General features: G+C 52.1%; 2 protein-coding genes across 9 annotated transcripts in view; one reads left to right on the forward strand and one right to left on the reverse strand.

The window, feature by feature from the left end:
• The window catches only part of KIAA1257 (KIAA1257 ortholog), an 86,040-nt gene extending 80,026 nt beyond the window's left edge, over window positions 1-6,014 (reverse strand). Inside the window, exons 1-3 of one of the 2 annotated variants that reach the window (XM_010354648.2) lie at window positions 5,867-6,014; window positions 4,823-4,896; window positions 448-527 (exon numbers count right to left, since the gene is read on the reverse strand). The gene's annotated coding sequence lies outside the window, so the exon portion shown is untranslated. Of the gene's footprint in view, window positions 1-447; window positions 528-4,126; window positions 4,169-4,822; window positions 4,897-5,866 lie in introns of those variants that run through there. The other variant, XM_030942710.1, reaches the window with a different exon arrangement.
• Window positions 3,554-16,511, forward strand: part of EFCC1 (EF-hand and coiled-coil domain containing 1) — a 41,530-nt gene continuing 28,572 nt past the window's right edge. For all 7 annotated transcript variants that reach the window (XR_004060452.1, XR_004060455.1, XR_004060454.1 and 4 more), the window contains exons 1-2: window positions 3,554-4,400; window positions 5,896-6,179. Coding sequence is in view for 4 of the 7 variants with exons in the window: in XM_030942726.1 (XP_030798586.1) it covers window positions 3,705-4,400; window positions 5,896-6,179 (980 nt within the window). In the remaining 3 variants the exon portion in view is untranslated. The remainder of the gene's footprint in view (window positions 4,401-5,895; window positions 6,180-16,511) is intronic.

The following is a 16,511-nucleotide window of genomic DNA, read 5'->3' on the forward strand; positions in this document are numbered from 1 at the left end:
GTTTTATAAATATTTCCTTCTAGTCTCTTATTCATCTTATTTTCTTAATAGTATCTTTTGAAGTGTAAATATTTTGAACTTTGATGAAAGTCCAATACATCATTTTTTTCTTTTTTGGACCATGCATTTGGTGTTGTATCTAAGAAATCTTTGCCTAACAACAGGCCTATTTTTAATAGAAGTAAAGTTTGGTGTCTGAACACTAAAGCAAATCCACTAACCAAGACTCCTAAAAACCCAAAAGCTTTATGACACTGAAAATAATGGCCCAAGGACATTCCCAGACAATTCTGGGCTCTGGATAGAATAACACAAGTTTCCAAAAAACAGTCTGACAATATCGCGAGTTTATAAAATATGTATACTCCTTGGCCCGGTAATAAATCACTCAAGATATGGCACAAACTGTTCACAGTATTGTTTTTGTGGAGAAAAGCTGAAAATCACCTCTGTGGGCATCTGTGGGGGATGACAAAGCACCTTATAGTTCATTCTGAGGGAGCACAGAGCAGCCTCTGGAGCAGTGTCTGCAAAGAAACCACAGTCAAGCTGTTTACAAAGCTCAGTTCCTGTGCAAAGAAAGATCCCAATGGCGCCCTTTCCACTGTGCTTTTCATATCAAGTTGAATGAGCTACAATTTGCACACTGTGAATTTCAGATGTACACAGTCATGCAACCACTATACCATGAAGACAGAGTATTTCAATCACTCCAAAAAGTTCTTTCATGCCCAAATATATAGAAAAATTTGGAAATAAATACATCAGAAATACACAGTGGTCCCCTCTTGGTGGCAGAATAGTGGACAATGTTTGCTTTTTAGCATTTTCCTGGACCTTTAAAAGACACTTTAAACAATATACTATTTGAAATGGCTCAAACAATACTGAACTGACTTCAGAAAATCATTTCTTTGCCACAGCCCTGACTCTACCCTACACAGACACATGCCCATCCCCCCAGCTCATACAAAAGAGCGCAAGGAGACCTCTGAGTTTGCTCACTTTGAACCTTAAACAAAAACCTTGTGGATGCAACCAGAATTATTTCAGAGGTGCCTGGTAACACCACGGGGCAGACAGACAGGCCTGACAGAAAACCATTATCAACCCTTACTTCCCTGAGCTGTAGGGGAGCAGAGGCCGGCAAAGGCTCCCAGCAAGACATTTAAAAGCTTTCTTTTCAATATTGACTGGCCCAGGAAAGCTACTGTTCAAAGGATTCCTTCACCAGCTGCAGGGGTATGGGGGGCGGGGAGGGTGTTGCACTCTTGCCTGGGCTACCAGCCCTCAGCACTGACATAAAATAAAATCAGGTTCTTTTTTTTGTTGTTGTTGTTTTGATACGGAGTCTCACTTTGTCACCCAGGCTGGAGTGCAATGGCAGGATCTCAGTTTACTGCAACCTCCGCCTTCTGGGTTCAAACGATTCTCCTGCCTCAGCCTCCCAAGTAGCTGGGATTACAGGCACCTGCCACCATGCCCAGCAAATTTTTTTGTATTTTTAGTAGAGAAGGGGTTTCACTATGTTGGCCAGGCTGGTCTTGAACACTTGACCTCAGGCAGTCCACCCGCTTCAGCCTCCCAAAGTGCTGGGATTACAGGTGTCAACCACCGCACCCGGCCAAGAAAAAGAAACACACGAGAACATCTTATCAAAAGGTAAATACTGCAGTGTTTCCCATCTGCAGAGAGAACCACTGAATCCACTTATGAATCTCTCCATCTTCTTCTGTGCACTCACATACACCTGTCCCAGCAGAAAATACTTAGTATTGTTTTTTGTGTTTTTGTTCTTGTTATGCAAGCATCAGTGTTGTGCATAATCAGCTTGTGCCTTGCTGTGTCTGCTCATCCTCGTTTGCTGAGTTCTAGCTGATCTGATGGACACCGTGTTGTCTCCAGTTTCTCACTGTAATAAACAATGATGCAGTGAACATCCTGTGCACAGTGGCTTTCTAAGGTAGAAGCCAAGAAGTGGATGTGATGTAAAAACTTTGTCAAATTGCCATTACTTTTATAATTAAAAACAAACCTAAAACAGTATGTCCAAAATGCTTGGGGAGAAGCCTTTAACTCCTTCCCAGCAGAGATGTACTCTGGGCAAAGCTTTCAAGAACAAGTACGGGCCGGGCGCGGTGGCTCAAGCCTGTAATCCCAACACTTTGGGAGGCCGAGACGGGCGGATCACGAGGTCAGGAGATCGAGACCATCCTGGCTAACACGGTGAAACCCCGTCTCTACTAAAAATACAAAAAAAAAAAAAAAAAAAAACTAGCCGAGCGAGGTGGCGGGCGCCTGTAGTCCCAGCTACTCGGGAGGCTGAGGCAGGAAAATGGCGTGAACCCGGGAGGCGGAGCTTGCAGTGAGCTGAGATCCGGCCACTGCACTCCAGCCCGGGCAACAGAGCGAGACTCCGTCTCAAAAAAAAAAAAAAAAAAAAAAAGAACAAGTACGAATTTGCCAAATGGACAAAGTGCTGATTCTGGGATACTGTGGCAGAGGAGACAGAATGCTATCGCTTTTCAAACGGCAAGATTTTACATTTAAACTCACGGAGTTATCCACAAGGCAAGATTCCGTCTCTGTTATAGCTAGGAACAGCTGAAGAGTCTGCCTCTTGCTCCAGCGTGGCTGGATACTGTGGCTGGATAACCGTTCCCCGTGCAGGTAACAGGTGAACAATATCACAATATCACTGCACGCCTCTCGTGAAAAAGAAAGCGAACACAGTCCAGCACTCACCAGAGAAGCAGGTTTTTCTTCATCTTCCAGAAATGTGTTCTAAAACATCAGCCAATCATCAACCTGTTAACCTAACCCCAGCTCAGAGATGGAACTCGGATCCCATTGCCAAGCCAGCATCCTCAGGCACAAAGGTGGCAGGGCCAGGAGATACCACTTTCCTGAGATTCCCATCCCCACCCCCAACAGGGATCGGGACAGAGCAGTTAGCACAGATCAGCTTCTGACCAGCGGGGTGCCCCTAACCTAGACCCCTTGCCTCTCCAAGCCTGTTTCCCTCTCTTTCCCAGTTACTACTTGGGGCTTTTTGAAAGGTCTATGGTGGCACAAGAAGTGGGTTCGGAAACCTGGTAGCTGAATTTAAGCGGAGGGGAGGCTTTTCCGCACCTACAGCTACAGGGCGGCGAGAGCAGCCTTGCCAGGCAACCCTCGAAAGGCCTTCCGGGAAGAGGGGGAAGAGTGACGCTTCGGTGTGGGGGCACATACCCAGCAACCGGACGAGGCCGCCACCCCCAAGGCCCTCCTGGGCTTCGGATCCCGCGCCAACCCCTGGCCCAGGTCTCGGGGCGAACTCTCCGCGCCAGGCGGGCGGAGCGAAGGGAGGAGGGAGTTGAGAGTGGACGGCCGGGAGTGGGAGGAAAAGCGCAGACGCCAGGAACGGGGCGGGAGTGAGGAGAGGAGAGCGCGGGAGTCACGCGGAGAAGCCAGACTCGGACGCCGACCGGGCACTAGTGGCGCTGCGGGGGTCCCGGAGGCTCCTGGACCTCCTACTCCAGGCCCCTCCAATGCAACTGGGGTAAACCAGACGCCCTGTGAGGCCAGGGCAGCTGCTGGACACGGTCCCCGGCGCCGCTCCAACTAGATCGCGACCGCTAAGCCCCTCCTTTCAAGAATCTCTGGGACCGCCCCTGGAAGTGGCGGGGCGAAGGGACCGGAGCAGCGAGGCGCGCGGCGCAGCGATGGAGCCGGGCAGCGTGGGCGCGGAGGCCGGCATGGAGGGCGCGGGAGGTGACCCGTACCGGCGACCTGCGCGGCGCACGCAGTGGCTGCTGAGCGCCCTGGCGCACCACTACGGGCTGGACCGCGGCGTGGAGAACGAGATCGTGGTGCTGGCCACCGGCCTGGACCAGTACCTACAGGAAGTCTTCCACCACCTGGACTGCCGCGGCGCCGGCCGCCTGCCCCGCGCCGACTTCCGCGCCCTCTGCGCTGTGCTGGGGCTGCGCGCGGAGGGGGCCATCGCGACCGGGGAGGTAGCCGGAGACGCGAACTCCAGAGCTGTGACCACCGGGGACGCGGCCCCTGAGTTGGCCACGGACGGGGACTCAGACACCGACGAAGAGGCGCGCCTGGCGCTGCGCGCCGAGCCGCCGGAGCTCACCTTCCGTCAGTTCCACGCGCGCCTCTGCGGCTACTTCGGCACCCGTGCGGGGCCCCGGCTGCCCCGCGGCGCTCTCAGCGAGCACATCGAGACGCAGATCCGCCTGCGCCGTCCGCGCCGCCGCCGCCGCCCGCCCTGCGCGCCTGGCCCCGACAGCGGTCCTGACTGCGAGCGCGTTGCGCGGCTGGAGGAGGAGAATAGCAGCTTGCGCGAGTTGGTGGAGGACCTGCGCGCTGCCCTGCAGAGCAGTGATGCGCGCTGCCTAGCACTGCAGGTGCGCGCTGGCCGCGGAGGGAGGGTGGTAACGCCCGGGAGAGGGCTCGAACTAAAAGCTGGCTGGCTGCGGAGCCCGACGGGACAGAGGCAGAGGAAGGGTAGACAGAGGGCAGCCCTACACCATCCCACCCCGCCTCAGCCCACTTGCATCCTGTCCCTGTTCCTCCCCATTCCACTCCAGTCCCCAACCTTATTCTTACCATCTATTCCACTCCTGAAAACCCCAGTCACATTTAGACAACCATACCCCACTTTTCTGCTCCACCCCCGCATCATCGCGTCTTGCCCCTTCTAACCCAGGAATTGCACCTGTCTGGGTAGTCTCACACATTCCCTTTCAACAAGCATCTTTCTCTCTCCTTCCTGCCAGGCTTCTGGGAGGTTTAGGAGACAGAAGTGTGAAGAAGGCCCTGACCTCACCTTTAAGGATCTCCCTGCCTCCTGGAGTAGACTGACAGCTCTTTCTGTCAATCAGCAAAGACTTACGGGGCTCCCTGCGGGAGAAACAGAGACAAGTGAGAAATAGACAGGGTGGCTCACACTATGGATCAGGCACTCACGGGCCACCAAGTGCCTGCGGGAACCAGACCCGCTCTGGGCTATTGAGAAGAAACCATGGGGTGAGATGGGGACCCAGCCTTAGCATCTGGGAGCCGTCGACAAACACTTAAGCACTGTGCCAGCCGTGCGCCAAGGGCAGTACTGGGCCGCAGGGGTCAGAGGAGGAAAGGAACAGCCCCTACCCCAGGCGACAACAGGTCAGGAAGAAAATGACGTTATATGACCCCGCTTTAGCTCAGGACACTGCAGAGTGCAGGGAAGTGGCAAGGTGTGGTTTTCAGTGTTGGTGTGCATGGAAGCCAGGGTGGAGGCGGGAAAGTACTCCCCTGATGTGGAATCCCAAGTAATGTACGGGGAGCCATGGGATGCGCCTGAAAGGTCTTCCGGCATCGCTCATGCTCGGGTATTTATTGAGCACCTACTATGTGCCAGGTTTGTTTTAGGCTCTGGGAACACACCAGGAAAGACAGACAGAAACCACCCTCAAGGAGCCTCTAGTGAGCAGGCACGGAGAGGGCTGGAAGTGCCACTGGGGGGAGTCTAGGAGATCAGGAACTGCCACCCGGCAGGCTGAACGCCGCCAACACAGGAGTAGACCGAGAAGAGGTGCGAGGTTGAAGAATCATTGGTACCACAGAGGGAACAGAATACTGTCGTCGTGTCTCAGTTTCCTTCATCAGTAAAAAAATGCTGGAGGGTGGTGGGGGGAGAGGAGGAATCATTAGAGCTCCCGCCTCCCTAGGGATGTGGCAAGGGTTAAACGAGGTTGGACACACGGGACCTAAGGGCCTGGCACCCGGAAGCAGGCGGCGCCATAAACGTGCTCACGCGCTTCTGGGTCGGAGGAATGGGGACCGCCGTCGTGGCGGGCGTTCGTCTGGTGCATGTGGCTGGGGCACTTACCCCCTGCCCCTGCTGCCCTGTCCCCGCAGGTCGGGCTCTGGAAGAGCCAGGCGAGCACCCACGAGATGGAGCGCGGCGGACCGGAGGCTGCGGTGCGGGAACTGCGGCAGGCGCAGGGCGCCCTGGCTGCGGCGGAGGCCCGCGCTGGGCGGCTGCGCCGTGGCCAAGCCGAGGTGCGGCGGCGAGCGGAGGAGGCCCGGCAGGTGGTGCTGCGCAGCCTGCACCGCGTGCGAGAGCTGGAGGCGCTGGCGCGACAGGTGCCCGGCTTGCAGCGCTGGGTGCGGCGGCTGGAGGCGGAGCTGCAACGCTACAGGTGAGCAGGGGCGCGGGCCCTGGGCCCAAGTGCCCCAATTCGGCTCCCATTTTCCCAGACTTAGGGTGTGCAAACCCCCTCCCATGCGCTCCCCAGTTTCTCCATGCGTTTATTCATGTGTTCTTTCATTCCTTTGTCAGTTATCCATTTCTTAAGTCATAAGTCTACTCCATTGCTTGCTCTGCATCCATCTGCCCACCCATCCATTCATCCATCCATCTGTCCATCCACTCACCTACCCCACTCACCCATCCATCCATCCATCCATTTGTCCATCCATTTGTCCATCCATTTGTCCATCCACTCACCCACCCCACCCACCTATCCATCCACTCACCCATTCATCCACTCACCCATTCATCCATCCACCCATCCACTCACCGACCCACCCATCCATCCATCTATCCACCTACCCATCATCCATCTATTCATCCATCCATCCACTCACCCACCCACCCATCCCCCCACCCATCCATCATCCATCCCCCACCCACCCATGCATCCATCATCCATCCTTCCCGCCACCCACCCACCCAGCCAGCCCTCCATCCATCCTTCTGTTCACCCACAAACACCCTCTATTTGTTTATCATAGATTGCAGTTGAATGTGCTTATTCTTATTTGTTCCTGAACTCGATCATAATGATAATAGCTTACAGTTACTAAGCACTTGCTGTGTGCCAGGCCTTGAGCTAAGTACTTTATGTGGCTTAACTCATTTAAGCCTCACAGCTGCCCTGTGAGGTGGGTACTGCTGTGTTTCCACTCTGTAGATGAGGAAACAGGTGTATAATGACTGCCTGTGCTAGCTCCACCAGGGCAGGAAGCTGGACTTGGGACCCAGATTCAAATCTTGGCAGGACTTTTGGCAGATGTGTGAGTGTGGGCAAGTCACCACCCCTCGAAGACCCTGCTTCCTCTTGGGTAGAACACAGATTGGGGTCCCTGCCTGCGGGAGTGACTGTTAAGAGGCCATGGGGTCCTGCCTGGCACATGGTAGATGCTTGGTAGACACAGCCTCTCTCCCTTTCAAATCACAAGGCACCCCTGCCTGCCGGCTGGCCTGACTACACATTTGCTGAGCACTTTCTGTGTGCCAGGGGCCATCCCAGGCATCAGGGATGTGACCATGTGACTAGGACAGACTGAATTCCCTGCCCTGAGCAGCCACCTGTGAGCAGATAAGACCTTCACAGGAACAGATGTGTGGCAGCAGGCAGGATGTGGGGGACACTCATCAGCCTGCCCCCAAAGAAGTGACACTTGAGGGTAGGATATTACTGGGCCAGATGGAAAGAGGAGAAGAGAGAACATTCTAGAAAATGGGAACAGTACGGGCAAAGCCCTAGGGCAGAAGGGGCCTTAGCACCATTCAAAAACTAAAAGGAAGCCAGAGTGGCTGGAGGGGTAGAGCTGGAGGTAGGCCCATTTAGGGCCTGGAAGGTGGCAGCAAGGACTTCAATTTTTTCCCTTAAGGGAAAGAACATGAAACCATGAGAAAGTTTTAAGCAAGGAGGTGACAGAAGCAGATTTACATTTCAATAAAAAGTTACCCTGGCTACAGTGTGACAAAGAGATGGGCAGACAGGGAGAGCAGGAGACAGTGCAGAGCCCAGTGAGGGGCTCCTGCCATCCTGGTCCTGAGAGGAAGGTGGTCTGGCCCAGGCTGGGGGTGGGGCAGCCAGAAGGGATGGCCTTGAACCTACTGGACATCTGAGGAGCTCACAGCTGGGAGATGGGAAGGCATGGGGCTAGAGGGAGGCCTCCAAAGAGGCAGACTCTGGGCCAGCCTCCTGCAGCGTGCAGTGTTTGGAGAGCCACTTCCTGTTTGCATAGCTGATGGCTAAAGAGCAGGGCTGGTTGGCTTGAGGCCCACATCCAGCCTTGGAACTTTATCCAAGAGGAGAAATAAAGGGGCTCTTCTTTGTTTATTTCTAAAGTCACAACTAGTCCTCTATAGCAGAATGCTACAAGTGACTACAAACATTGGCATAGCCCTTTACAATAGAAAAAGTGGATTCATAGCCAATGCACCATTTAGTCCCCATAAGATTGTTCAAGGTAGGCATTTTATCCCCAGTTTACACATTGTGAGAAATGAGGCGCTGAGAAGTTAAGTAACGTACCCAAGGCCACACAGCCACAAAGCAGAAAAGTCAAAGCACTTTTCCCCCACTGCCTGTGTGCTTTGATTCACAGTTACACGATGGCTGCTGTGCCTCCAGACTTTGCATCTGCTGATTGGGCATAAGAAGAAACCTGGAAGGGCTGGTCCTGTTAGTCAGTCTCAAACAAAACTGGGGTTCTATTTTTTGTTGGTTTTTTTTTTTTTTGAGACGGAGTCTCGCTCTGTCGCCCAGGCTGGAGTGCAGTGGCCGGATCTCAGCTCACTGCAAGCTCCGCCTCCCGGGTTTACGCCATTCTCCTGCCTCAGCCTCCCGAGTAGCTGGGACTACAGGCGCCCGCCACCTCGCCCGGCTAGTTTTTTGTATTTTTAAGTAGAGACAGGGTTTCACCGTATTAGCCAGGATGGTCTCGATCTCCTGACCTCGTGATCCGCCCGTCTCGGCCTCCCAAAGTGCTGGGATTACAGGCTTGAGCCACCGCGCGAAGCCTCGTTTGTTTTTTGAGACAGAGTCTTGCTCTGTCACCCAGGCTTTTTCGCAATGGCGCAATCTTGGCTCACTGCAATCTCTGTCTCCCAGGTTGAAAAGATTCTCCTGCCACAGCCTCCCCATAGCTGGGATTACAGACATATGCAACCACGCCTGGTTAATTTTTGTATTTTTAGTAGAGACGGGGTTTCACCATGTTGGCCAGGCTGGTCTCAAACTCCTGACCTCAGGTGATCCACCCGCCTTGGCCTCCCAAAGTGCTGGGATTATAGGCGTGAACCACTGCGCCCAGCCAAAAGTGGATTCTGTTAGTAAGGAAGAAGGAGGAGCAGCTATTGCAGAGGCTTTGAAGGAAACACCTAGTGATGAGGAGATTGAGGACCAGAGAGCGAGTGACACTATATGAAGGGCACAGAGTGATTAGGCAGATGACTGTGTCACTCATTTCTCTGCCCCTCTAGAAATATGCTTTCAACCCTACCTTGTCCAGGAGGTTGACCACCTCTGCCCATTTTCTATGGTCAGAGTTTGCTGGTTTGTGGACTGACCTGCCCCAAAGCTCTCACTCTGAGAAGAAGGGAAAGGAGAGGAGACAGAATAGCCATGGGCATTTATTGAGCATCAGCTGTGTACCAGGCACTTTTTCATGTGAGCTCATGGGGCCTCTGAACTAGTCCAAAAGAAAAGTGTTATTGTCAGTGTTTCACAGATGAGAAAACCAAGACCAGGGAGGAAGCAGCTGTCCAGTGTGGCACAGCAACTTAGTGGCAAGGGCAGGACTCACAGCCCAGCCTGATGGCCCCAAGCCACAAGCTTGAGTTGGGTTTGGTAATATGCACAAGTCCCCCTGGATTCTCCTACCCCAGAAACATCGGCCAGACATTTTACTGGCTGGGGAGGGACTGTAGGCTACAATTCACCTCTGCTTTTGCTTTTCTTTCTTTCTTTCTTTTTTTTTTTTTTTTTTTTTTTTTTTTTAGATGGAGTCTCACCTGTCACCCAGGCTGGAGTGCAGTGGCACAATCTCGACTCATTGCAACCTCCGCCTCCCAGGTTCAAGCCATTCTTTTGCCTCTGGCTAATTTTTGTATTTTTAATAGAAGTGGGGTTTCACCATGTTGGCCAGGCTGGTCTCAAACTGCTGACCTTGTGATTCCCCCACCTCAGCCCCCCAAAGTGCTGGGATTACAGGCGTGAGCCAGTGCACCCTGCCTGCTTTTGCTTTTCAAGTGCCAGAAACTCATATGTCCCTCACTATTGCGCTGAATCAACCCCCTCCTCTGCAGTTGGCCTAGGGGGCTGCAGTCTAGAGGAATTACAGGGAGAAAAGGGCCCCATGCCCCAAACAGCAGAGCCCCATTACACCCTCTTAAGTGACATCACTCTGGAATGTCTCCAGGTGCTCTGCAGATGTGTCTTTGGGGGAAAACAGAGCAATGACTGAACTCCCCCTGAGAATGACAGCTTGAAGCCATTTGGTTAGAATAAATGACCCAACTCACACTTTTCCAGCATCTCCCAGTGTTCAAAGCACTTTCACAGATACCGACTCACTCTGATCTTCTCATCTTCCCTCTAAGGTTGGTATTATATCATATGTTTCAAATGAGGAAATGGACCCTTGGAGTTGGGAGTGGTTTTACTAAAGTCACATACCTGAACTCAGCTGAATTCAGACTGCGTTGAGTTTCCTAACTTTGAGTCAAACTCTGCCACTTTCCTAAAATGGGATCTCGATGACTCTGTTGTTCATGTTAGGGCTTCTATTGAGTTCTTTTTCAGACCTATACTTTTTTTTTTCATCCTTATCAGTCCTTGTGTTGTGGGTTCTGTCTAATCCTTTATCTCTGTAGCATTCAACCATACTAATTTTACGTCTCTTTTGGATTGCTGTAATATCTGAGCTTCCTGAGATGTTTTACACCTGCTGTCTTTGTCATCATGAGGCATTCTTGGCAGGCACTGTCAATTTGGGCTGTGAACCCGTCTTTGGCAGGGCCATGATCCTTGAGAGTCACACATAGAACCGGTTGTAGAGTTCCCTTCAGAGCAGTTCTCCATTTGCCTCCACTAGGCCCTGATTCTAGACCAGTTTTTACTTGCGATTCTTAGCTTGGAGTTTCCTAGCTACACAGGTAGTGAGAGATTGAGTCCCATACCTGGGAACAAAACCCCAAGGCCAATAGGTGGAATACTTTTCATCTTTGTTTATGGATAAGACGGCCCTTGCTGGCCCCTGGCCTCATGCAGGGAGTCTCCTTCTGTAACTCATTACGCAAGGTCTCCTGTCCCTAATCCCTCCATAGGTGTTTCAGCTCTATCTCCTGCTTTCCACACAAGCTGGAGATCTCCTCTTCTTGATTTTGACTTTGGCTCTATATTCTTTTAAATAGTTCTATTTTATCCAGCATTTCAGCATATTCGTAGATGGAAGAGGGGCTTCCCATAGCACCTCAATCCACCATCTTGACCAGCAGCCTAAGAGGATGGACAGTAAATACGTAAGCAATTGGAGATATTTATTTAATTCATTCAACAGTGTTTTCTAAGCAACTTCTGTAGACCAATCCTCATGCCAGAATCCCTGGGGACACAGAAATGGCAGTAGACATGTTAGGGCACAGGTGTGCCATGTGCTGAGGGGCCACAAAGAAGCTGCTGCTGCTTTCAGAGTTGTAGGAGTTGCAGGTGAAATAGAAGCCCCCCAGGTGTCAAAAGGCATCTTCAGGCCTCCTAGAGCTGGGGAAGACTCAGGCACTCCCTGGCCCAGCCCCTGCCTGCTGAGGCATGCAGCCCTCCCAAGAGGCTTCTGGTCTCCTCACAGCCACATCAGCCTCTGATCCTGCTTCCCCGCAGCTGGTCTCTGTTCAAACACGACCTCGTCTGAGGTGAGAAACTCAGCTCCTTATCCTTCAAATCCCACAAAATAGTCCATCCCCACACAAATTTTTATGCATAGTAGACATTACTGATTATTGGAGGGGGGGATTCTGTTGCAGTAATGCAAACAGCTTCCTATGGAAAATCTGACATCACCATTCATAAAATGTCATTCAATCCCTGCCCAACCAAGGTGTTTCAGTGGCACTCTCCACCGAAACCACTTTCCACCTTTCTTCTCTCCTCTGTTTTCTCTTTCTTTTCTTCCTTTCTATCATCCAGGTCTCCTGGGTGAGTGCCAGAAAGCCTAATGCAAACTGACCTAGGTGAAAAAGAAGTTAGTTCTTAGAACTGAAAAGTGTAGGCATGTCCAGCTTCAGACATGGCTGAATTCAGGTACTCACGTAGTATTACCAGGATATGCTGAAGCTCTGCTTTACTCTCTGGCAAGTTCTCTCCCCCAGTAGCCCTTGGGGTGCCAGGCTAACATCCCCAAAGCTCAGTCCAGTAGAAAGACCGTCTGTTATCCGAACCATCCCACTGAAGTCCTGGAAATGGGTCTCATTCAGCCAACTTGGAAACATGTTCATCCTGAATTCATCACAGGGGCCAGGACAATTTGATGCTCCGACTGGCCAAACCTTAGTCACATACCCACCACTGGAGTGAGAGCAAGGCCCATTGAACTCTGGAAATGAGATCCTCCCAGGAGAAACAAGGGACACTGTATCCCAGACACATTCAAGGAACACACCCCCTTGCCCCTCTCTGGAGCTTGCAGACCAATCCTTTTCTTGTCTGGGTAGAATAGCCCACCTGTGGCAGCTCAAGATTCTGAACTCTGAAGGTCCTGGGAGGAAACCTGGTTAGACACAGAGCAGGCTTGTCTGGAGGTCAGCTTTTCCTGACTGCTGGGTGCTTTAGGGGTGGTTTCGGGGGGACTCTATGCCCTCGCCAACCTGTGCCCAGGTGATTTTAGGACTCACGGGGGAGGGTGGACAGAAGAAGATTGTTATCCCCAGGTTCTGTCCATAGCTGGGAGCCCTCCAGAGGGAGCATAAGGGTTTGGCACTTCTGTGGCCTAGCACCCAGTCCAGCCTTGGCACATAGTAAGATGTGTGTGGACACACGAATGGGCCAGCGGGCATGGGAGTGGATGCTGTCCTCAAAAGTGGAAGAAAGGGCATAACGTCTAGGACTTCAGCACAAGGAGACCCCTAAGTAGTCCAGTGGCCTTGTCCTGCCTTGAGGGGTCCCCCTTGAGTCCTCAGTAGAAGGTCTCTGGTGGATTTGTGACATCTTGTCCTTTTGAAACCGCCCGTGTCTCAGCCAGTTGCCTGGTCTGGCCGCTTACCCTGCTCTGAAGGCCCTGATAGGGGCTTCAAGGGGCTGGAAGAAGGAGGAGAGGCCTGGCGGCCTGGCCTCTGGCTTTGTTGTCGGGGGAGGATGAAAAGGCTGGGATGGAAGAAAGGGGGTGGGGGAGGGAGGGAGGAGGGAGGGCAATTGGCTGGCCACCATGGAGGGGACACAAAGGTGAGGCCATCTGAGGGCTGCCTCCTTTCTTCTGCCCTATTGCTGCTGCCTGGCCTGACCTGGGTGGGCCAAAGTCAGCGGGTCCGGGGCGGGAGGGAGGCGGATGGGTGAGGGGCGAGCAGAGGGGGCATGGGGCACCATCTGGAGCTGGGAGGCCTCGGATTCCGTCGTCCTTGGAGGTGGGTGTGTGGGTGGCCTTGGTGAGAAAAGAGGCCTTTCCTCCTCCAGGAACAATACTCAGGCTCACAAAGAGGCAGACCCACTCGGGCACCCACTGCATGTCCCAGGCCCTCAGGATGCACAGGGGGCTCAGTGAGTGGGGGCCCAGGCTCAGAAGGCCAAGCCCAATCTGGCTTTGATTCCCAGCTCCTCCACATGTGTGGTAGGAGCTGGAGCTGTTCCCTTCACTTCTGTGAGTCTCAGTTTCCTCGGCCGTAAAGTGGGTATGGGATTCTGTCTTGGCATAAACGTCCAGTGTGACGGGGGAGGCAGCATGGTGGTAGAGCTCTGGGAATGTGACCTGCGGCAAGCCATTCTCACCTCTGTGAGCCTCAGCTCATCTGTAAAATGAGATGAGAATAGTAATGATTATAATCCCCACTTCATGGAGTATTTGAAGATTCAGCGTGCTGATGTGTTGAAAGTACCCAGAATAATGAAAGGCTTAATAAATATTGGAACTTATTGGGCTGGGCACAGTGGCTCATACCTGTAATCCCAGCACTTTGGGAGGCCGAAGTGGGCGGATCATCTGAGGTCAAGAGTTCAAGACTAGCCTGGCCAACATGGTGAAACCCCGTCTCTACTAAAAATACAAAAATTAGCCAGGCCTCCTGGCACGCACCTATAATCCCAGCTACTCAGGAAGCTGAGGCGGGAGAATTGCTTGAACCCAGAAGGTGGAGGTTGTAGTGAGCCAAAGATTGTGCCACTGTACTCCAGCCTGGATGACACAGCAAGACTCCATCTCAAAAAAAAAAAAAAAAAAAAAAGAAAGAAAGAATGAAGTGGGGACACTCATTCTTGTCTATCCAGAAAAGCAAGGCCTGTCCAGGGCAGGATCACAAAGGGGCAGGCTTTGGAGAGCAAGGAGGCAGAGGAGGAGGAACCGTGGGCTATCTGTCGAGGTGGCCAATCAGTGGTGTCCCCAGAGAAACCTGCCCTCATTCAAATGCATTCCCCTAGCTGCACTTCTCGGAGGACAGAGCCTGGGCCCACACTTTAGTCTCACAGCTCAGAGATACACCCTCTCTCCAGCCTGAGGCTTTGCACCCCTCCCAGAGAGAGGGACCTTGACTGCACAAGCTAATATGTGCAGTAAATGCATCCTTCAGAGAAGGAACGTGCCTAGAGAAGGATGGTAATCTGCCCAGGCTCACCTAGTAAATCAGGGGCACAGCCAGGCTGGATTCAGTCCACGAGTTTGTGGCTCTTTCTGCTACTTCCCACAGGTGGGTTGGAAATAAGCTTCAGCCTTTTCAGGCCTGAGGCAGCCACAAAGAACATGGGGTGGGCTGAAGTGCCAGACCAGTCACCCTTGGCCATGACCTGCCTCATCTGCTAACCTATGTATGTTGCACATTTTCTTTGGTGTCTTGATGCTTCTGGGGAAACTGCAACTCAACTTGCTTGTACCTCAGTTTTCTCATCTGGAGAACAGGTTAATTTTAGTACCTACCTCACAGGGTAAGAATCCAATGAGATAATAGAAAGCATTTAAAATGATGCCTGGCACATAATAAGCCCTCCTTAAATGTCATTGTCAGCTGGCCCTGGCCTGTGGGATGCATTCCCACCTGTGGGGTGTGCCTACGTTTGCTGCACACTTCTCGGATGGGCTTTCGACCCCCGTGCCTCCAGCACTCTCCATCCACCTGGATCTCTGCTTGTCCCTGCCTGGTTCTACTCACTCCTGCTCCACATAGCTGGGAACATGGCTGCAGGGACCCCAGATTCATAACTTTTCAAATTCTGTGACCCAACATTCTGCTTCCCAGCACCTGTAGATAAAGTCCTAGGAAAGAACATGGATTGGCCCAACCTGGGTCACAGTGCCACCTCTAGGCCGAGACCAGGACCAGGCTACTAGGATAGTCCTGTTGGCCCGGACCAGGGCACACACTCAACCCTGAAGTGGGCCAAGAGTTGGGTGGCCATAGAGGTGGGACAACTCCCAAAAGGAAGGTTGGTGCTGTTACTAGGAGACAGAAAAGGATGCAGGTTAGACAGAAACAGCAAACGTCCACCTCATGAATTTCTCCTTAGAAGTGAAAATTCAAGTAATGTAAAGGCTACAGCTCAGCACCAGGCAAAGAGAAGGTGGAAGAGTGGGCATTGGGCCTCCAAGCCAGGCGTTGGGCTTTTTTTTTTTTTTTTTTTTTTTTTTTTTTTTTTTTTTTTTGAGACGGAGTCTCGCTCTGTCGCCCAGGCTGGAGTGCAGTGGCCAGATCTCAGCTCACTGCAAGCTCCGCCTCCTGGGTTTATGCCATTCTCCTGCCTCAGCCTCCCAAGTAGCTGGGACTACAGGCGCCCGCCACCTCGCCCAGCTAGTTTTTTGTATTTTTTAGTAGAGATGGAGTTGCACTGTGTTAGCCAGGATGGTCTCGATCTCCTGACCTCATGATCCGCCCGTCTCGGCCTCCCAAAGTGCTGGGATTACAGGCTTGAGCCACCACGCCCGGCCGCGTTGGGCATTTTTTATGAAGTGTAGTGGTTTTCCAGAAAGTCAAAGGGCCTGGTGCATGGATGGTTTTCCTCATTTAAGGTGGTCTCATCCAAAGAGAAAATCTCTCCTCACATAAGGATATGCTATTTACCCACAAGGAGACATTGGAAGAAGAGGCCAGTTCCTGGGTGGAGGCCTGGCTTGTCCTGTAGCTCCGGAGGCGCCAGTGTCAGGACTTTCACATGGCCTGGCCTAAGTCAGGGGTAGTATATATGGTTCTGCAGACCCAAGCCCGGTGAGCTCTGGAGGACACAAGGGGGTGGGCATCATGATCGCCAGATAGTTTTGATGGTACAGCCTGGGATATAGACGGTCAAAGTGGTCTTGTGTAGAAAAAAAATGACAAAAAATAAAAATGTGCCTCCTTTGGATGGAGAGGGTTCTATATTATATTGGATTTTTTAGTTGCTAATGACTAAAACCACTCTCACTGCCTTACGCCAAAAGAAAAGTAGGAACGGCACTTATTTATCAACTAAAAATCTCAAGTGTATGTAGCTTCAGGCATGGCTAGATCCGGGAGCTCAAGTTATGATACCTGGAATCTCTTTCTTTCTATCCTTTATCTTGTCTTTTTC

The sequence above is a fragment of the Rhinopithecus roxellana genome, chromosome 1 (genome assembly GCF_007565055.1).
Source record: "Rhinopithecus roxellana isolate Shanxi Qingling chromosome 1, ASM756505v1, whole genome shotgun sequence".
Taxonomy (NCBI): domain Eukaryota; kingdom Metazoa; phylum Chordata; class Mammalia; order Primates; family Cercopithecidae; genus Rhinopithecus; species Rhinopithecus roxellana.